Here is a 22788-nt window from a genome sequence, read left to right as displayed (position 1 = left end):
GAAGGCTACCAAATACTTTCAAAAGTGCTACAAGAAAATGAAAAATAAGTTGGAGGGAGAAAGGATGGTTAGCATTTAAAGCATGCATTTGGTATTTTTCAAGTCAAAGTTAGTTCTTCACAATCATGGTATACAGTACAGCAGTTTGTTACATGAAATTGCATTCTGAACTGATGCCTATTTTATACATTTTTCAGAAATAACTATCCTGTTCTTACATTTCATAATGGAGCCAAAAGGTACCAGGGTCCCAAAAAAGCCCTTAAAACGTGCTGAATGCATGCACTTTGAAGTAGCAAATTTTCTGAGGCATTCCTGTAACAACAAAATTAAACTGGAAATAATACATTTTATTATAGATTCTCTGCATTATTTTCTTGAGATAACAATACATTTTTTGTGCTTGCTTGTCTGCTCGCAGTTGGCATTGTGGGTAGAGTTATAACAAGCTCCTTCCCCTTCGACAAGCAGCATTCTGCTTATTATCCTACTTCTGGTTTTCTCCGATTTTCTTTCTTCAATGGTTACAGTATGTTCTGCCATGGCTTATAACAACAGAAAGATGCAGTCTCAGACCATAACGTTATGTTTTTCCTGTTTTTGCCTATTTTATGTCCCTTACATTCGGTATTGTTATTTTATATAGCCTACAGAGTAAGATTCACACTGCGTGGCAGCATACTGGTGAACAGAGCACGTGAGAGATCAATCGAACTTTGTACATGTAACAGTAAATCTGAACTCAATGGATTACACTGCACTGCATCTATATATATAAAAAATTCTTTTCGCTTTTGAAACGGAAATTGCGTATGACCACGTGATATTGAAATTACGAATTACGTAGTGCGCCCCGCGTCACCCCCTCCCAGCCCTCTGCTCTGGACTCCACAGCGCTGAGAGACAGACAAAACTGCCACATTGTAACATTTTTTTTAATTCCCAGTAATTGATAGTAGAAGAGATGACGAAAACAGCTTTGCGTTTTTCCACTTTTTAGCTGTGCCAAGCTGTAAACTGCCTTCAGCGGAAACGGGTTGTAACAACAAAGTGGACACTGGGAGGCGTGGTTTACTAATCACTTAGTGAAAACAAGTACAGTACACAGAAACACGCCGATCTATCCCATAGAAGTACGCCCTGACTTACTGATATTGAAAAGTAAACAGAAACACGTCGATCTATCCCATAGAAGTGCGCCCCGCGTCGTCCTCTCCCAGCCCTCCTGTCTGGACTCCAACGCTTAGAGACAGACAAAACTGCCACATTGTAACTTTTTTTTTTTTTAATACCCAGTACTTGATAGTAGAAGACATGAAGAAAACAGCTTTGCTTCTTTCCACTTTTTAACTGTGCCAAACTGTAAACCGCCTTCAGCGGCAACGGGTCGTAAGAACAAAGTAGACGCTGGGAGGTGCGGTTTAAATTTGAATCATGTGGGATGTGTTGTTCAGACGGCAAAGTGAAATTAACACCTTTAAGCCATCCACCTGTACCGTTGTTGTCTCTTATTTCTGGCGCAAATCCACATTCAACTCATTTTCTACAGAACATTACGAAATACAATTTGTGTTTTCAGATGACATCATTTGGCAACACGGCTCCAACCGAACAGTCCGAGTTTATGCCGACATTTAAAATACCGGGGCAAATCCCAAAAAAAATTCATTGGGGAACTTCAGGAACTGTCAACATCGACAAAAAGAGTCAGGTTACACAGAGAAAGTGAGACAGAAGCAGATCGAGAGAGAAGGCTCGCTGATCAGCGTTTACGACAATCACAATTGAGGGCCTCACAAACACCCAAACAACGTGCTGAACGGAATCGGATTCGACGGATGCAGTCTTCACAGGCTACCACGTCACACAGGCGTCAGCCACAAATTCCTCCAGATTCTGCATTTTATTTTTTTCCCTTCCACTCAGTGAGCGAAGCCACTGGGTAATCTGCTAGTTTCTAATAAAAGCCTTAGATTTGAAAGGGACAAACCCCCAACATGACATACTTTCCATGGTGTGTGATGTACACCCACAATGAACAATACTCAGATGATGGAAAAGGCAGAGTGTGCCATAGATTGAAGCACCACAAACTAATTACTGAAATTTTTTAACACATGATGAGTTACCCTTACTGAGGATATGTTAATAAAAGAACATATTATATTTTTGGGTGAGTAAATACTGATGCTCACTAATTTCAACCTATAAATGGATTAGATTAGATTGGATAAACTTTATTTATTCAATGGGGACATCCAGTTGCATACAGCAGCAGAAACAAAAAAAAAAAAAACAAAGACGGAGATTTACAGAACAGGTAACATAGCCAATTAATCAATAAACCTAACAAGTACTTTAGATGGAAGCATTGAATTGCCTGATGGCAGTGGGCTGAAAGTAACCCCAGCTGTGCTTATTAGCACAGAATGAGCCTGAGCCTAAAAGTGCTCCAAGTGAGCGCCTCCTGGAGGAGATGGAGGGGATTTGTCATGATGGCATCTAATTTTGCAATCATTTTCTTTTCCACAACAGCTTCCTTGTGTCTGTGGTTCACCCTGTGATGGAGCAGGCTTTCCTGATAGGTTTATTCAGGCATTGTGCTTCTTTTGAGCTCAGTTTGCTTCCAATATGGGATAGCAGCATAAAACACCATACTGGCTACTATGGAATGGAAGAACATTTCCAGCAGTTTGCTGTATACATTAAAAGACCTGAGTTTCCAGTCTGCTGTGGCCCTTCTTGTCCACTGAAACAGTGTTGTCAGACCAGTCTAGTTTATTATTTATGTTAAAACCCCCAGGTGCTTGTAGTTCTGTACCACTTTCACGTCCTCCCCCTGAATGGTGACTGGTTTCAGAGGCTACTTGGAATGCTGGAAGCCCACCACCAGCTCTTCTGTCTTACTGATGTTGTGTTGATGGTTTTTGTCCCCACACCACTGGGCAGGCAAAGTCCTTCACAACTTTCCTGTACTCTGACTTGTCTTCTTTATTAATGCAGCGTACGACTGGGGGAACGTGCACACTCCATGCAGAAACTGGTGCTCAGGGGCGGAAATGACAGCTCTGCCTAGTCCTAAACATAGTGCTAAACTTACTAAACTATAACCTGATTAAAACTAAATATTTGCTTATAATGTCTGTTCAGCTTTGGATTCTAGATTGCGCAATATGTGCATGCTCAGTCTTTCTTTTGCTAGAACACTGATGTTCATGTGTGCATTACTATACTAAGGCAGCAGGCAATATCTTTGCGAAATAACAAAATAAGACACCTTATAATGAAAGAATGTGAGAGACTGTATGAATATTTTCAGTTATTATTGACAAATTGTCTACAGAACAAAGACTACAATTTACATCTGGGCATCAACATTCAATAATGTCGATAACAGCACTTACCAAGATGAATCCACACCCATAGTGATGAAAAGCTTCAGAGGATGAAGATGAGCGGCGTAGTGAAGCACACAGCCAGTCTTTCTTTAAAATGGCTGAATCTCACAAACATGTCTTGCTCTTTGTCCTTCTTAAAATGACATGGAGGTGCTGATTTGCAATATGTGTACAATCCCAAGATGAAGATCAACACGTAGTATTTTTAGCTTGACAAATGAATGTAAAGTATTCCAAAAGTTTCAGTGCTTTCTTTTACTTTGGGATCCATTACAAAAACACGAGAGCAGGGTAGTTTTTTTTTTAAAACCGTTAAAATATGCTTCACTTTAAAATGCATTTCTATGAAGCAAATTAATATATACCATAATTGTGAAAAAAATAACATTGACTTGAAAAACACTAAGCTTATCTTTTAAAGTTCAACTGAATCAAACATTGATTTAATTCTGTATCTCCACAGGGGAATTCTTCACTGGTGATCTCTTTCTTTCTTTGTAGCACACACAAATCAAAATTGCTTTGCCTTTCACATTCTAATCCCCTCTCTTTCTCAAATCTTCTTCAGCTGCTGTACCTTCTCCCTAAATGACACCAAACTCAAAACAGTCTGCCTTACGTTTTCTTCCAGTTAATTTCCAGTTTCCAGTTAAATTCTACAATCACTTCCATGGATAAGGTGGCGTTCTTTGGCTACCGGGACACCAGGCTAGAACTCTTTAGTCCTTAAAGCTTAAATCTATTAGCCTTTAAATGCGTTCTCACGCTCCTGGTTCGTTTGCATTGTTGAGAATCAATGACTTTGTTCCAGTTTCCTGTTAGTTCGGTTGTGATTGAAACTGCAAGCCGTCAAAGCGAACTCAACATATCAATAAATACCACGTGCATGTGACGTAGGCCTATTTCATTGGACAGAAATATTTTTTTTTCTGGGAAAAATATCATTGGAGGTCGAAAATCGGTGTGTTTGCGTTCCTCTGCATTTTTCCATAATTACTTGGTTTATTTCCCAAACACAACTAGCTATATCAGCGGTAGGCTTTTTACTGAAATACTGTACTACTTGAAATTTGTGCTCTACCACGCATGGCGCGAAGAGGAGACGTTTCATTGGCAGAGCCAGATGGGCAATATTAAAAAAGATCCCAAGAAGCGACTACGTGCATGTCCCAAACAATCATCAAAATCGTAATTTATTGGGCTGAACAGCGAGATTTCAACTGGCATTAGGATGGAAATATTGCCAGGACCGGGCTACCTAACGGCGCGTGGAGCCCGGGGACGAAAGACCGCTGGCGGGAGGGGCTAGAGGCCCCCATGATGGTGCTATCGCAGCTTCAGGAATCGTCATTTTAATGTCATATTGACAGCCATGTGTTGTGAGCATTTTACATAAACGAGCAGAGAGATGGTTTCAAGTCAACAAAAACTCAAAAGCGCAGAAAAGAAAAAAATATAAATAAAGCTATGAAGAAGCAGCTCGGGCCACAGTAGTTTCAGGTGTGTTTAAAACATTTAAATGTGTGTAACTTCCAGTAAGCTGGCGCATACTACATCAAACGCCACTACACTAAAGGTGTTGTTAAAAGCTGCTAACTTTAGCCGATGTATTATGCGCTCTGAGTGTTGTTGCAATAAGGACACGTTTTTAAATTTCACAGTTACAGAGGTGGCTGCCCTGAGGACAAACAGCTCAGATTAACTTTAATTGTTGGTTAATTTAATTGGCAGCTAACATCACTGCTGTTGTTAATGCCTTATTGCTATCCACTGTCATTGGAAGAACAAAATGAAGTGTACATAAATTTGTAAGTGTACAGTAGCTGATACATTCACATGTTCATTTTTTTAAAAATATCTAAATATCCAGCTTCATTTTGACCCTGAATTAACACACTAAGTACATCTCTTAACCACATGCAGTAATAGTATTTGTAGTTTTTATCTTATTATTATTAGTAGTACAGTACTAGTAGTAAGATTAGAATTTTATTATTACTATTAGTAGTAGTAGGAGTAGCAGTATTTATGATTAGTAGTAGTATCTTTTCTTTATTATTATTAGTAGTAGTAGTAAAATGGTTGTTTTTGTAATAGTAGTAGTAGTCATATTTTATTATTATTAATAGTAGTAGTAGCAGTAGTATTCATTATTATTATTATTATTAGTAATAGCCGTAGTAAAACTGCTGTTTTTGTCATATTACATGTGACAAGCAGTACTCTTTGCTATATTAAGTAACAAAAACTAACACCACATTGATACACTGGACCATTGTTATTATTGTTATTAGTAGTAGTAGTAGTAGCAGTAGTGGTTTTTTTGCTTATTAATAGTAGTAGTGGTAAAATTGTTGTTTTTGTTGTTGTATCACGTTACAAGTGATACAGTTGGCTATATTAAGTGACACAGGGTAATAGCACATTGATAGGCTGGATCATTATTATTATTAGTAGTAGTAGTGACGAGCAATACTGTTTGCTATATTAAGTAACAAAGAGTAACACCACATTGATACATTGGACCATTATTATTATTTTTATTATTATTATTAATAGTAGCAGTAGTATTTATTATTTGTAATAGCAGTAGTAGTATTTTTTTATTATTATTGTTAGCAGTAGTAAATTGTTTTTGTCGTATCACATGTGACAAGCAATACTGTTTGCTATGTTAAGTAACAAAAAGTAACACCACATTGATATGCTGGACCATTATTATTATTATAATTATAATATTAGTAGTAGTATTAGTAGTAGTAATAGCAATAGTAGTTATTTAAGTAGTGCGTATTAATAGTAGTAGTGATAAAATTATTTTTGTTGTTGTATCACGTTACAAGTGATACTGTTGGCTATATTAAGTGACAAAGAGTAATAGCACATTGATACGCTGGACCATTATTATTATTAGTAGTTGTATTAATAGTAGTAGTCATATTTTATTATTTTTAGTAGTAGTAGTGACGAACGATACTTTTTGCTATATTAAGAAACAGAGAGTAAAACTAATTGATACACTGGACCATTATTATTATCATTATTATTATTATTATTATTAATAATAATTAGGTCTTCATTTATAAAGGAAACAAATGAAAAAGTTATAGTATACATTTGGATGGTGAGCTAAGATAAAAGATGATCGGTTTTGGAAACAACAGGCTTGGCAGAATGAGAACACTAACCTCTTAACAATGCTGGCTCTTTACTGGCACTTATTGTTCTTCACTGGGTTGTGCGGTGCTTGAACAAGCACCATTTTATTCTGGGATGGGTTCATTGCATAAGAAGTTAGTTCTTTTTGTTTTGAAAAACTTCCAAATATGTACAAAAAAAACCCCAGAAATCTTTAATGTATGGTAGGCTACCTTTGATATTAACAGATTACAAAAAACAGAACTTGGGTTGTATTATTGTAAGTGGCAAGAGTTCTTTATAAATGAAGAACCCATTGGTATTTCACATATCTGTTAGCAGCTATTCATGGTTATTTACTGTATGGAGCCTGTTATGGATCTAAATAAATAAAACTTATTTATACAACCTTCTTGTGGATGGTTCTTTATTGAACCAAATAAAGTTCCTGTATGGCATTGCTCTGAAGGAACACTTTGGCACCTTTATTTTTAAGAGTGTATCAAGTCATAGTGAAATAGGAGCTTGATTGAAGTGAAAATGGATTGCTTGAGACCCCTGAGCTAGCCAGAAATCTGTTGGGTTGCTATGCATCTTATTCTTTGGCTGCTTGTTAAGGGAAAGAAACAAACAAGTCAGTTATAATTAAGACAAAAGAAGTATTTTAAATCAGCAGCAGTAACTGGTTACTAATTAAGAAAGTGGCTTAAATGAAAATCTGCTGCCAGTGCAGCCCTCTATAATATAGATTTGAAGACTATCTTTAATGGGCAGCATATTTCACTTCTCTGCCATCTAATAATGGTAATAATGGCTTGTGAGTTTTACTCATCCTCACACTGTAGAGATGAACATGGTCCCACTTTTCATAGTTAGACTCATCTGTAGACCTGGAGGCCTTTTGAGTAATCTCAAACCTCACTGTCTCTCTGTGGCTTTTGAAGGTGCCTGCCTTCCCAGACTCACTCCTACTGCCTGTATTGACGTCTGTGTTTAGTCTATGCCACCCCCTTCCCCGTCCAATGCCATGCTGCTGCTGTTTTTCTTATTGGCAAACCTAAATGAGTGACAGAATAGCAAATTGAAATCTGTCTCATTTAAATCATGTCTGACCATTGCAAAGCGAACTTATTTTATTAGACCCCATTTAAGAGCTGAATAATCATTTTGACTAAAGTTTTGTAAGTGTTAAGACCAAAAGAAGCCTTTGTTAAGGTCTTGTTATATTATAGTATACAGTACTAGACATTAAGCCCGTTACAATAACGGGTGCTAGAACAGTATTGCATAAACATTAGTAGGAACAATCTATATTAAATGGCAAGGGACCCTGACCTCATTCTGTTTGTTGTCTTAATTTTTTTGTTAAAAATATTTTTGCAAGAAGCCTAAAGTAAAATAATATTAAAAATAGAAACGTATATGACAATACAGTAAGTATAATTAATATTGCCTTAGTGTAAAACTTTATAACAATCTGTAATACACAATATCTGAAGAAGATATTTAGGACAATGTTTTTATTTTTTTACCTCAGGAAATTTTTCAATAAAATTTCATTATAGACAACATTTTTTGTAAACACTCTTGTTCAGGACCATCTACAACATTGACAACGACATCTGTAAAACTTGTAACTCTTGATAATGCAACATATAACTGACCGTGGCTGAATACTGGTTCTGGCAAGTAAATGGCAACTTTTTCTAAGGTTTGCCCTTGAGCTTTATTAATTGTTATGGCAAAGGCTAATGTAACTGGAAATTGTCGCCTTCTTATGGTAAAGGGTAAATTAGTAGAGGATAGAGCCAAATCAATACGGGGAATATTCTGACGCTCATTTTCTTTTTTACAATCGATCTATTTGCTCGCATTTTTCTTTGTCTTTCAGCCTTTCTTTTGTTGATGTTTACTTGCTGAGCTGACCGTTCTTCCAGGAGATGTTGCTAATATAGGATTTGATTGTCTGTGTCTTTTGTCCTACTTGACGTGTCCTTTTTTTTTGGGTGGCATGTTGTTAGTAGATAGTTAGTTAGTAAACATGCACGGGGCAGTATGCGTGGCATCTCCCCAGCAATGGATTTTATGTGCGCTGCCGCGACTACCCAATCAGCACGCTCCCCAGCAATGCTGTCCTTTATTTGCTTATCATGCGCGGCTACGCCATTCACTGTGTGCCCAGCTTCCAGTGTGTGTGCGTCCACGGTGTCCTCAGCAATGATGTCCTTTATTTGCTTATCATGCGCGGCTACGCCATTCACTGTGTGCTCAGCCTCCAGTGTGTGTGCATCCACGATGCCGGTCGTGCGTGTCGCACGGAGCCTCGCGCATGCGTACTTCACCAAAAGACACACACGGACACCTGGACGCACACAGGGGTTTTACTAAAGAGGATGTGTAATAGATACATTTCTGCAATACCTATACTAAAGTGTTACCTTTTTGTTACTGTGCACATTGTGCTGTTAGCAGGTGCTCATCAGGTATTCAGTTTAGTGGTCTGCAATTAAGTCAGACCTGCATAGCCATTTGAAGAGGCAAATGAAACATTCAGGGTTTTCCTTTTAAATATTTTACCTTTATATGGAAATATGTGCAATAAGATTAGGTACCTGAGAAACGCATAGTATGCAGTGTAGATGGAACATTTGGAAAAAGGTATCAGGAGTATTGTGTGATCAAAGGATAATGGCAAAGGTTAAAGGTAAGATTTTTAAGACAGTGGTAAGACCAACAATGATGCTTGGAGCTGGAAAAGAGAATGTTGAGATGAATGTGTGGAGTTACAAAAAAGGACAGTCAAAGTGGAAGAGATATCTAATAAAGTACAGTAAAATTGGTTGAAGTGGTATGGACATGTGATTAATAAGTGGGCAAAAGAGTGATGGGAATTGAATTAGAGAGGAAGAGAAAGTGAGGTAGGCCAAAGTGAAGGTGAGTGGATAAAGTAAATGAAGAAGAAGGTGTGGGACTGGGCTGTTTGGACAAGGCAGATCAAGCACATCAACACCACAAAGAAGTGGGAAAAGATGAGGAGGATGACAAAAAAGAAACATGAGATACAAGTCATCATCCTAAGAACTAGTACCTTACCTACTGCAAACAACTGTTTTCATGTGTAGAGGTTAGCAGGTGGTGTGGATGAACACCCCATCCAGTGGTCCTGAACACTTGCAGGACAGACTATTTCAACAATAACATGGAGAAACAGTTCACACAAACATTGGAACATTTTTCTTCACATAAAGAACCATAGCCACATGAAATACATCAAGTAGTGTGGTAGAGAGTAGAACTTAAGTGGTCCTTCAAATTTCAACTTGATGCTGTTTTGGAGAAATTAGGTGAATATAATTAGTGAACTTGTTGGTCTGAATGGCCCATTCTTGTCAAGTTTCACACAATGTTCTAATATTAAAAATCGGGAGTGGTCTCCCCTCGACTTTCTCGTATACTCAAATATGGGGATGGATATTTGAGGAGTAAAGCGAAAGACAATGATTATATTTTTATATTATGTACATTAAAGAACCATCAACAACAAATCAAGTCAAATTGATAATATATTTAGCAATTATTATAAAAGTAAGGTTGAATAAATCAGACTCTGCAGCTGCATGAATAAAAGGTAAAGTACCACTTATGGTTAGCGTAAATAGCCCAAAAGTTGATAGCTATCTAAGTTTTGTACCTAATACTTAAATGCAAAATTTGGTTGACCTAAGGGAAAGCGTTCAAGTTATCATGTTTACATACACACACACAGACATACAGTAATTCCAAAAATGGTATTTTCGGACTCGGGGAGTTCTAAAATGTCAAGATTCATCAAAATCTCAACATTGAATTTTTGGACGATTAACATACAGTCCCTATACTTTTTATACGAGAAAGTAAAAACACACCTGAGAGATGGGGTGAGACACTCCCAGGAAAGGATATTGTATTAAAGGAAAGTAGCAGCTGAATAATGCTGTTAAAATTTAGACTCTATATGGTTGATTAGGAGTTGTAGGTTTAACAAACAATCCTACTGGAAGGGGAAACGGTGGCTGCTGGAGGGAGCTGTAGCAAGGTAGCCTTGTGTCTCTTGTAGGTTTCTGACTGACCTAAAAATTCTACTTGGAAATGCAGACATGGCATAATGAAGCTCTCCCAGGTCCAGTTTTGAAAGGACCTTCACAGCCTGGCATAGATGATTCTGGAGTTGGGAGTTAAGTAGCAGCCATGTCTCACTTGCAAAGTAGAGAAGGAGGAAGAGGAGGCCAGTGTTAGAGAAAGTGAGAAAGAGGTGTGTGACACACAAGGGGTTTACAGAAGGTGCCAGTTAGGGCTTCCTTCTTCTGTAAAGTGAGGGCCAAGGGCTTAAACTTTATCGTGTTTCTTTTGTAATACCCTGTTTTGCTGTTTCTTTTGATACCATCCTTTATTTATCCTTTACTTTTCTAGAATAAGCCCCTTTTTTGGAAGGTGGTCCTTTCTAGTGTGTTTTCTGGGTACATGGTTGGGTCATGAGTGCCTCCATTTCAGGTTCCAACTTTGAATTAATTCATTGGACAGAAGAGTGAGACAGAGTTTTAATTCTGTTCTGGCTCTAAGGTTCTGAAACCATCCAACCATTTCATTGTCTGAACTTACTTATTCCATTTCAGGGTAGTTGGAAACTGAAGCCTATCCTGGGAGCAATGGGCACAAGGTAGCAGACAATCATAGAGGGAATGTCAGTGCATCATGCACCATATTGTAATGGAGGGAGATTGGGGGACTGCAGATGCAAGGATTTTTCATAGTGCAGGAGAACAGAGACCTGCTCTGACTAGTATGAAGACAAGAGGAGCAGAGAGCAGTTACAGAAGTAACAGTGTGTACAGTCAGCCCTTGGCATGTAATGAAAGAGAGTGGGAATGGCACAATGGGTATAGGCAGTTGAGAGCACCAGTAGTGAATGGAGTCTGTTTTTCTTATTACTATCAAATAAGCCAGTGTTCTCCTAGTGCATTCTCTCACTCTCATGTCACAGATAGGAGAAAAGCTTGAGTGCATTGATGTTCTGGCCAGGGTTGGATCTTGCCTTTTGTCTGATCTTTCTGGCATAGGCTTCAGTTCCCTTTGATCCTTTAATGAAATATGTGGATTCAGAAAGTGGATGGTTGGTTTTACATGTTTTACATCAAGATCATTGCAGCTGTGGAATGAAAAACCAGCGCATGGATAATTTCATCTCATCTCTAAAGTTTACCATCTCTCTGCTAAATGTGGGTTTTAAAAACATTCTGGCAACTTATTCCATGTCTGTGTGGAATTTGTTCAAGTATTTTGCTTTCTTCCTAAATATATGTACGTTACATTTTTTTATGATTCAGACAATGCCATCACTGCATGCTCAGTAACATCTCTTTCTTTGTATGTCCTGTGTGTTTTCCTTGTTTGGTGTGCTTCAGTTTAAGAATTATAGCAAGTCTTCTTTTACTACACATTTTGCATATGATGTGATCCAGCTGAACTGCTGTCTTTTCTATCTGGCATTCTTTATTCTTGTTTTTCAGCCTTTTTTCCTCTGTGGCAGTACCGCATTGATTGGTGACACTCAATTGTGAACTTTGTGACTGTGTGGACAAATTTTTCTTATGTTCGACTGGTTTCTCATTTCAGCTTTGCCCCAGTGCAGTAAGTCTGGGTTCCGTCCTTCCAACAATCCTGTAATCAAAGAAAAGAGTGCAAGATATGGAAGATGGAATAAATAAATGACTAGACTAAATAATAATACATTTGTTTATTACTGTTCTAAGATTCTACAAGAGAACGAATGTCTTGTATCATTCTGTCAATCACTTCTAAGCATTCACCAACCAAACTTTTTCTTTACTCATGAAGCATACATATCAGCTCTTAAACTCCTGCACTCACCATCTGACTCAACACAGCCTGTTAATGTAAGTTCAGGTAAGTGTCCAGAGTGTGTGTTTTTGGTTTATTTATTTAATAGCACAGGCCTTGACATTTAGTAAGTAAAAACGTTGTTATAAAGCTTGCCAATTAATATCTATTTCTTTAAAGAAAATAACATTTCATATTTTTTCAGGGTTACAAGTCATAACACCAGTCCCATCAGTGATAAGGTAGGTCCTCTCTTGTTGCATCTATTAGATGTTTTCACTTGTTCTGACCAATGATTTCAACATGTGTCTGTTAGATTAACTGGCATCACCAAATTGACCTAGTGTTATTGAGTATGGGCGTCTATGTGTGAACATGTGCAGCGATGGGCTGGCTATATAATTGGAAACATAATATTTAATGATTTGCTATCATTCATTCATTCAAAGTGCTGTGCCAGAATCCTGACGTGGGCAGCAGCTATAGCTTCTTTCTCATTTCTGTGTTTAAGATTCCTCAATATGTTGAATGTCTTCATTCTAGTAACTCATTGTAGCCAGCCAAGAAACGTTAGTCATTGATGTCCCCTTGCCCATTTAACATCTATCTATCCAGTCAGTACTAATTCATCTAATTTTCGCAACACATGACCAACAAATTGAATTTATCATTTCACAATCACCTCTAGCAATTCCCAAGTCATTCTAGCTCTGTGCAAACCCTCTATATTTGTAATCTTTTTAGACCATGATATTTTCATCATCCTTCTGAAAAATGACATTTCCACTGCTTCTAAACGTGCCTTAATAGCTGTGCTAATCATCCAGCTCTCACAGCCATACAGAATGTAACATTTCAATATTTGCAGTCAAGTAGTTAGGAACACGCATTTTGATAACAAAACCCATGCCTTCTTTTTGAAAGCACTCTTAGCTATGGCATTTCAATGCTTTACCTCCTGTTCTGTTCTCACATCAGTTGTCAACATGCTTTCCAGATATATAAACTGATCCACATGCTCCAGGACTTCTCCTTTCACCAAAGTTTTACAGGAAAAACTAATTGCTTTTTGATTATTATCGAAGAGCTCTGTAATATATTCTTTCCATTGTTGCAGCATCTCCTTTTGCTCTATGATGAATGAACTGTCTTTTGCTTCTATATATCCCACTCTCACTTATTTCCATTGTCCAATTATCTTTCATACCATGTCATGTGGGTTCCTTTGTTCAAGAAGCTCCAGTTCTTCACATTGCTCCATGTAGAAGTTCTCTTGTGCTTTCCGACACTGTCTATGTATCTCCTTGTTCAACATCTTGTATTGTGTTGATTCTCTACTCATCTTCCTACTTTGTTCTATCATAGACAGTATTTCTTCGGTCATACTGTCTTTCTTTCTCACCTTAGGAGTCATTGGTGACACAGACTCGGCAACTGTAGTTATTGCTGTGCTAAATCTCTCAAATTCATTCTGAGCTCCTTCATATTCATCTTTTCCAGTTTTGTCCTCTTCTTCTTTACTTAACCTGTGGTTTTGTTCTTCTTGATAAGTCCTTTTCACACTTTCTATCTTAAGCTGAGAAAAATCCAGTCTTGATTGTCACCTTGCCCGAAAACCATTTTTCAGCTTAAGTGGCAGCACTGCGGCTACCAGCACATGATCATTATCACAGTCTTCTCCAGGATATCCTTTTACTTGGGTTACAGTGTTGCGAAATCTTTTATTAACTGTGATCTGGTTCTTTGTATTATCGCCTGAGCTTCTCCATGTACACAGATTTCTAGGGTGATGTTCAAAGAATATGTTAGTAACAACAAGATTATTTTGCTCACACCACTGAGCCCATACTCACCAAGGCTATATGGCTCGACTGCACTGCTACCATATGACCGTCCCCATCCAACTTTCATGTTCAGGTCCCCCATAACAAACACAATCTCTTGATTCTTGCACTGTGCAATTGTTTTATCCATGTCTGCATAGAAGTTCTGTAGATCATCCTTACTGCTACCACTCGTTGGTGCATAAATCTGTACAACAGCAGTATCAAACGTCCTTTCACTTTTACCACTAACCCCTTCAGTACACCTTCAGGCTTTCCACCATTCTTGCAGCTATTATCACTCTAACCCCACATGGATGTTCTTTTTCTGATCCTGAGTAGATGAAGGTTGCATTTTGTAATTTTTCTTTTCCAGATTCCGTCCACCTGACTTATAATATAATATTTCAATGCTCAGTCTTTTCATTTGAGCCACCAGATTTGCAAGTTTGGTACAAAGTCCTTACATTCCACGTTGCGATTCAAAAGTCTGTGGTCACTGATCTGGGTTGCTGCACAGTTGAAACGATCCCCTACTGAGTAAGGATACTACTTCGTTTTTTTAACACATGTGGAATGGAAATCTGTGTTTCTTAACTTCTGAAGCTCCAGGACTCATTTCTACTTACTTAAGTTCACTGATGACCAATGCAGCAATCAAAGACCTTGAGGGAAGTTGAAATGACCGTTAGTAGAAGAGAAATTTGTCTTTGGCAAATGAGTGCAGTTAGAGACAGGGGAAAATATTTTGTAGTGCTGCCAAGTGCTTCAATGGAGGGGGTGGTTGATTTTTGATGCTGGTTTCAGTGCATCTCAGTAGCTGAAAAAGCATTTTTTTTGTCAAGTGGTTACAACCCAGCGACAGCAACAATCTTAAAATAAGCATGTGTGAAAGTTCTGCACATGCCTGCTAAAGCTCTGTGATGTCATGCTAGCCCGTCAACAAACTGTGGTGCACTTGGAAAAAAATATCTGCCTAATCCGGCTGCACAGCAAATTTCTAGGAAAATATTTGGCCAACAAGGTCAAAAGGAGAATACAACATATTCGCTGGGAAAAATGTTTTTGCGAATTTCACAGATCAACACTACTAGACAGAATCAGGTACAAGGTAATAGGGAGCTCTTGACAAGGAGCCCATTCAATAGAGGGCTTATTCATTCACTCACTCACTCACTCACATGCCTACACTCACAGAGCCAATGGCAGCACCTGGTTCAAGATGGGAAACAAACCCGAAAATTGGTATTATTGGTCAATTAACCTGACCGACATGCTTGATTTGTGAAAGGCAATGAGAGAATGTGCATACTACACACTGACAATGATGAGATGTGAGATTCAGAACCAGGATGTGAAATCTATGTAGAGACCATCCAACACTGTAAAGATGGATATTCTGTTATAGGCAGATAAGGTTTATTCAGCTTGTCTTTGCCATTGAAAAGTAATTATTTCAATTTGATATACAGTAAGTGTGGGTATTCAGAATGCCAAATACAAAATTAACAGCAGATTTTATGTGTATAAAGAATATTAAGTTAGTAATGAGGTTAAATGAGGAAAAGCGTAATACGGAGATACAATTATTGGGGCACGGGTACTTTGTAATTGTGTGCTTGGTCAAATAGATGGATAGATAGATAGATACTTTATTAATCCCAAGGGGAAAAAAGACAAAGTTAGTGTTCTTATTTACAATTAATTCAGAAAGTATACAGACCTCTTGACCGTCTGCACACTTTAATGTGCTGTAGATTTAATTTTAAATGGATAATGTTGTTATTTTGCCTAACAATATACACTGGCAAAGTAAAATATGTTTTCAGAAGGGCTTTCAAATTTATTAAAAATCAAAAACTGAAATCTTGCATTCATGAGTGTCTTCAGACCCTGTGCTATGGCACTCCAAATTGTTGTCATCACAAAAATTAAACATAAAGTCCAAGGAATTCTCTGTAGACATCTGCGATCAAACTGTGGTGAGGCACAGATCAGGACAGGGGTATACAACCATTTCTAAAGCTTTGAGTGTTCCCAGGAGCACATTGGCCTCAGAAATTGTGAAATGGGAGAAGTCTTGCACCACCAGGACTCTTTCTAGTGTTGGACTTCTGGCCAAACTGAGTTAGGGAGGTGACCAAGAACCAAATGGTTCCTCTAACAGAGCTCCAGAAAGTCATTTGCTGAGATGGGACAATCTGTCAAAAGGACAACCATCACTACAATATGCAATCAATCAGGTGTTTAGGGTAAAGAGGCAAACACCCACTTGGAATTTGCCAATGGGCATTTAAAGGACTCTGATAGCATGAGAGAAAAGATTCTGTGGTCTGATGAGACAATAATTTAATTCTTTGGGCAGAAATCTAAGCACTATGTTTGGCAGAGACCAGACAGTGAAAATCACATTCCTAATACCATTGCCTATGGAGAAGCATGATTGTGGGACCATCATCCTATGGGGGTCTCCTGAGCAGCAGGAACAGGGAGACTAATCAGAATTGAGGGAAGGATTAACGCAGAGAGGTTCTTAAAGAAAGCCTTCTCCACAGTGCATGTGACCTCCATCTGAGACGAAAGTATGCCTTTCAGAAAACCAAAGACCTGAGGACTACAGCCAAGAAAACACGGGAGTAGCTTCAGGACAAGTCTCTGACTGTCCTAAAGTGGTTCAGCCAAAGCCAAGACTTAAACCCATAGAACATCTGTGGAGAGACTTGAAGATGGCAGTTTACAGATGCTTCCCATCCAATGCAATGGAACTTGTGAGTATCTGCCAGAAAAAAAAAATTGGATAAACTGCCTAACTCTAGGTGTGCAAAGTTTGTAGAGACTACCCCAAAAGGCAATTACTGATAAAAGGGCTTCCGCAAAGTACTGAATTGAGAGTCTGACTACTTAAATAAATAAGTGATTTCAGTTTTTGATTTTTAATAATTTTATAAACCTTTCTGACACCTTTCTGTTTATTGAGTGTACATTGATGGGTGAATATGGCAATCAGTTTAAACTTAAACCTACAATGCAGTGTGCAGAAAAATGAAAGTGTCTGAATACTTTCTGTATCTACTGTAAGGTAATACAAATATTACAGTCTTCCATGATACCAGTTATACACACCCAAGCTATCAGCCTATTACCTGTGTCTTTCTCTAAAAAAAATTGTTTTTATGATACACTTACAGTCTTCAAGTATCTTTAACTCACCTTAATTTTGAAGGTTCCCTTTTTGCCTCACTTAGTCACCCACAACTATCTATAATGCAATATACTGTGCTTGTCTGCACAGATGCAACTTAATTAACAGATGTTTCCCCTTCCTCAGTTCAGCAGTCATGCGCTCCAAACGGATTCTTGTCCTGCCTTTCACCCTGCTGATCTTCAGTGTGGGGGTCCTTTGGTTTAAAATGAGACGTATCAAGAACCAGACAGGTAGGACTCTGCTTCTATACAACAATTTTGCAGACAATGTTAAAAATACCATAGCGCACTTCTGACTCTCATCATTCAGGTTGAAAGTGATTTGGCTATGGGCTTCTTCACTCCAGCAAGCTAAACCATGTCTTGAGATCCTTTGCCCGGAAGCATAGGCAGTGGTTCTTTTATTATTGATGTGATAATATAATAATATAATGATATGTGATTATTTTGACCTGTTTTGTAACTTTAAAACTTAACAGTTAGTTCATTAAAAACTTAAAACATGTGAAATGCCAGTTGGTTAACAAGCAAGAGTGGAATGGATCCAAAAATAAGAGTCCTCAGCCATATAACCTGCCATTTGGGGCATGAAATGTAATACCTCTATCAAGGAAGAGTCCAGAACACACTTGGCAGTATGAATAACGCGGACCAGATATAGTCAGACCCTGTCAATATTGGCTCTGGAACCAGTTCCTGATTGGGGTCTCCTTGGACAAGTGTGAAGAAGCCTACAACTATAGTGATGATGTTTATTCCATTGAATGAGAGGGAGTCATCTCAATATGTTGAGTTGAAGAGAGGAAACGTGTGTGCTATGCCCTAAATAACTATTCAAAAAAGTTGTCCTTTTCTGAGAAATTTGGTTCAGTGCTTGAAATCGAACTATTTACTGAGTCTGTAGTCCTTCTGGGGGTCTTCAGCATTCACCTGATTGCCAGCCTGCCTGATTAGTATATAAGCAGTGAATTGTTACAGGGTATCTGTGCTAGTCATTGATTGTCCATAATGAACATTGAAAAGGAGTTTGCTCAAATGTTTACCTGGCAGCAGAGTACTTTAGGTCAAAAAACAAGGACTGACGTTGTAGTCGTGGCATGTGACTTGAGGCCTTATGTTCAATATAGAGAGTCAGTATCCTGCTAACTGATCACCAGTGGGTGGTGAACTGACTCGGATGGAACTGTAAAACTCAAGTAATTAATGAAGGTATGCTGGGAATGACTAGCAGATAGTTCTGTTCAGAATGTGTTCACCTTTCATAAGACCTTTGAATTTCAAAAGAGTTTAGATACATAGAATCTGACTGGTCTTTGTTGAAGATTTCAGTAGGGGAGGCAGGTACAAGGAGCTGTGGCCCAAATATAGTTAGTCCCTGTCAAGGTGACAACCAACAGACCCACTGGTTGATACCAGGGGTAAGAGAAAATGACAAGTTGAATTAAGATGCCATCCATGCAATACAATTAGCAGGATTTTCAGATTTTACTGATAGGTGCCAGCAAGCCAAAAAGGCTGCCGTGAAAACCAGGATTTGGGTGGAATTTGTTGTGATTTGGGTGGAATTTGTTGTTACCGCAGATAATGACTTTTGGACAACTTTGAGAGAAAGAGACTAGCAGACCACTCAATGACCCTGAAAGGGTAGGCATGATGTCACCTAGGCAGTTATCAGCAAGGGTGTAGAAATGTTGACCTCAACAACAAATATTGTTGATAGGTGGAAAGAGTGATTTTTGAGGAACTCCTAGACTCCATGGTTACACCCTCATTTGAGCAGGCAATTCTAGAAGTACTGGTTGTAATTGGGTCTACTTCTTTAGCTGATGTTGTAGTGAATAAAATGCTCCATAGTGGTAAGGAAGGTATGGATAATGAAATTTGACGTGACGTGCTAAAAAACTGAATGGTGTGGGGGGGATTTGAAACTAACAAACTTCTTCCATGTTGCATGGAAGGTAGGAAGAAGCTGACTTGAATGGTGGCCCATCTTCAAAAAGGTGAACATAAGGGTGTATTCCAATTACCAAGGCAACACACTCCTCAGCCCCACTAGGAAAGTTAGGGCACTTGAAGCAAGTCTCTGCCTGATAGACAAACCTCAGATCAAGGAGCAATTCAGATACTGTTCAAGCCATGAAAGAAGAGTGCAACAGCTCTTTGTCTTTTCATAGATATTTGAGGGTTCAGAAGAATGTTCCTGTTTTGTATGTATGTGCTTTATGGATTTGTAAAAAGCTTATGATTGTGTGCCCTGTGTTGTTTTATGGAATGTGATTTGGGTGTATGAGGTCTGAGGGTGCTGCTGCATGTCATTCAGTTCTCTGTATTTGTGACATGAGAGCCTGGTTCAAATGGTTGGCATTACATTGAGTCATATCAATGTGAACTGTGGAGTTCATCAAAGTCTTTTCATGCACATGATGTTCAAAGCACAGCCAAGGACTTGAAGGAAACCAAATGACAATTAGATATGACTCCCAACTTCTATGTAATGGTTCAAAGTTGAGTATGGTTGTGGCTGGGGTGAGAATAACCACCTAGAATTCTGACATCATGGCCTTCTCCCATAAAATAATTGCATTTACTCTTGAGGAAAGGGGTAAGAAACTGCCCAAAGCAGAGGGGTTCAAGTACCTTGATGAGTTCTTCACAAGTGAAGGCTGAGGTGATGGTGGGATTGACCGATGAACTGCTATAGCAGAAACAGTTTCTGAACATTGTACTAGAGTGTAGTGAAGTAGTGAGGATACAGCTAAGTTCTTGATTAAACCATTGTGTTTATTGGTCCGTCTGTGTTCCCATCCTCACCGATGATCACAGGCTCCAACTGGTGACCATATGAATGAGACTGTGAATACTAGAGGCTCAGTTAAGGTTTCTGTGCAGTACAGCTAGGCTCACTCTCCATGAAGTCAGAGTAGAACTAAGCATGTAATAGAAAACCTTTTTGCAGTCACCCAGAGGTGGTGTAGCAGGCAGGCACAGTCCGTTAGTATAAAACTGAGGAGCAATTCATGGACAAGCTGAAGGGGTTATATCTCTTACTGGACCAGGAGTATCTGACCTGGAGGAAGTTGCTGGGGATAGATTGGTCTGGTTAGCCTAGCCTGCCATCTAGCCACCATTCTATGAACATGTGCAATATATATAAAGAAATGATGATGATTTTATATAATGCAGGGGTATAAAAGTCACATTTTTTCAGTTTGTAATGTGAACAAAATATCTGTCTGTCTGTCTGTCTATCAGTCTCTCTATCTAATATGACTATGTGTCTGTGCTTATCTAACAAATAATTTCAAAGAGAAATAAAATGTAAAAAACGAATGTATATGCTTTTAAGAACAACAAACTAATATTCAGCACTAAAAATAAAAAGATGCTCAGTTCTCACAGGTTAAACTTTTTCCATCAGTATAAAAACATATTGCCATTTTTCTAAGGGTATTGTAGTTAATCTTCTCAAATTGTCTTTTATGAAAATCCATCTTTGCTAGAATTTCTTGCCTCCTTTTCAATGACATCTTGAATAGCCAAAGCCTTTCTGGGACTAATTAGTGCAGGCGTTTTTACCTGGTTGAACGTTTAGACAGAATCATTCACCTAATATTAACTCAGTTCCACTACCGCCTCACTTCTTCTAACCAGTGACGCAATAGGAGCGTGGACCATCAATCTGACTCCAAATTTTTATTTTTAGTTTTAAAGACCTATTTTGTATTTATGAGAGAAACTAGTTATATGTTACTCTAATATTTAATGTAGTGAGAAGTCAAGCAAAATGACACATTTGATTGGCTAACTAGAGCAACTCAGGCCCCTTCTTCAGGCGAGATGTAATATTTAAGTTAGCTTGACTTACTATTATTTGTGAAGCTTTGGGTTTTGTGCCCCAAGAAAGAAATGTGACTATAGCTAAAAGTCATCTTTTTATATCGAAGGTTGCAGGTTAAGCACTGTTTAGCTAGAGTGTACTTTATAGTAAAACTGTAGGTAAATAGCAATATTCTTAGCATGTGTTATATAAATAATATTTCATATGTATATGCCACCTCAGAGGCTAAACACCACATTGTAGTGTGTGTTTCAAAATAAAACCGCAGAGGCCAAGCAGCTAACTTAATGTGTGAACTAGTCAATTTAAAACCTAACTATTAATACTCAATAATTATGAATATTCAGACTGCAAACCTCAAATGCCAAGTTCGAATGTGTATCCACAGTAAAACGGACTCTACATTTTCAGTATTATTATAAGTACCAGAAAATATTCAGTACAATAATTGATCACTTATTTATTTTTTTATGATCAACTTTTTATTAAATAAAGACTATTTGTCTATTCAGTAACAGAATACAAAAAAAGTTATAAAAATGGCAAATACAGAATACCAGAAATGTGTGTATAAGCATTCCTGGAGACAGAACTACTCCCCCATATATAGCCAAACTTATCCTTTTTATACACTGAGAACGTAAAGTTAGTCAGAGATTAAATCTCATCCAAATCAGACAGTGTGGTTATAAAATCTTTAAAAGAGTTGACACCAGTTCCATTTGCTACCAAGAAATACAAAAATAGGGTGAAATAGGCTGACACTTTGCACATCATAAACCCCAGAGTTTCACCCCTAGAAAGGAGCATGTATGGGATCTGCTTGATTAATTTGCATATTTATAAGGAGGTGTTTCAGAGATTCTATGACAGAAACATGCCCTTCTGAAAATGGCCCCTGAAGATTTACCATAATATTAGCATTGACTTAAGAACAAAAATTAGTATGAAGTTACTACACATGCTACGTATACCAATTCTTAAATTACTTTCAATGATCTATGAAGACATAAATCTGATTGGCTGTCCATACGGCTCAGTGGTGGAAGGCTTTCATCAGCTGTGTTCTTGGGGATAAAAGAGTCCATCTTTTCTTGGGGTGAAACAGGTCTTGTGACATAAAAGAAACTCTTTCCTTCCTAGAGACAAACAACAGTTTATTGATGATGCAGATCTAATTTCATTATGCTTCTTGCAATGATCTGGCTGCATGTGGAATATTTAGTGAACTTACTGGACACAGTTAATTAGGGATATTTAACATTTCATCATAGTAGCGGAAACCACTATTTTCAGTATCATTGTCTTCCTAGCTATATTTATATCTTATTCCTAATGTGTTAATTGATAATTAAAGTGATTATGTAACATGCAAAATACGTTAACTGTTCTCAGCCAATACCACAGAGCAATTTAACAGCAACAACAATGTATTTCTCATATAGCTCAAAATCGCACAAAGAATAGCTCAAATAACTTTAACAGGCCCTGTTTTTTGACAGCCCCCCTC

General features: G+C 38.1%; 1 protein-coding gene across 2 annotated transcripts in view; it reads left to right on the top strand.

Moving 5' to 3' along the window:
- Positions 1–22788, top strand: part of LOC120529692 — a 75242-nt gene that overhangs the window by 11196 nt on the left and 41258 nt on the right. The window contains exons 4-6 of one of the 2 annotated variants that reach the window (XM_039753738.1): positions 12411–12479; positions 12619–12655; positions 17565–17671. In XM_039753738.1, coding sequence (XP_039609672.1) covers positions 12411–12479; positions 12619–12655; positions 17565–17671 — 213 coding nt within the window. The remainder of the gene's footprint in view (positions 1–12410; positions 12480–12618; positions 12656–17564; positions 17672–22788) is intronic. The other variant, XM_039753739.1, reaches the window with a different exon arrangement.

This window comes from Polypterus senegalus, chromosome 5, assembly GCF_016835505.1.
Source record: "Polypterus senegalus isolate Bchr_013 chromosome 5, ASM1683550v1, whole genome shotgun sequence".
In the NCBI taxonomy this organism is placed as follows: Eukaryota; Metazoa; Chordata; class Cladistia; order Polypteriformes; family Polypteridae; genus Polypterus; species Polypterus senegalus.
Note: the sequence above shows the minus strand (reverse complement) of the source record. Positions and strands in the feature narration are given on the sequence as shown.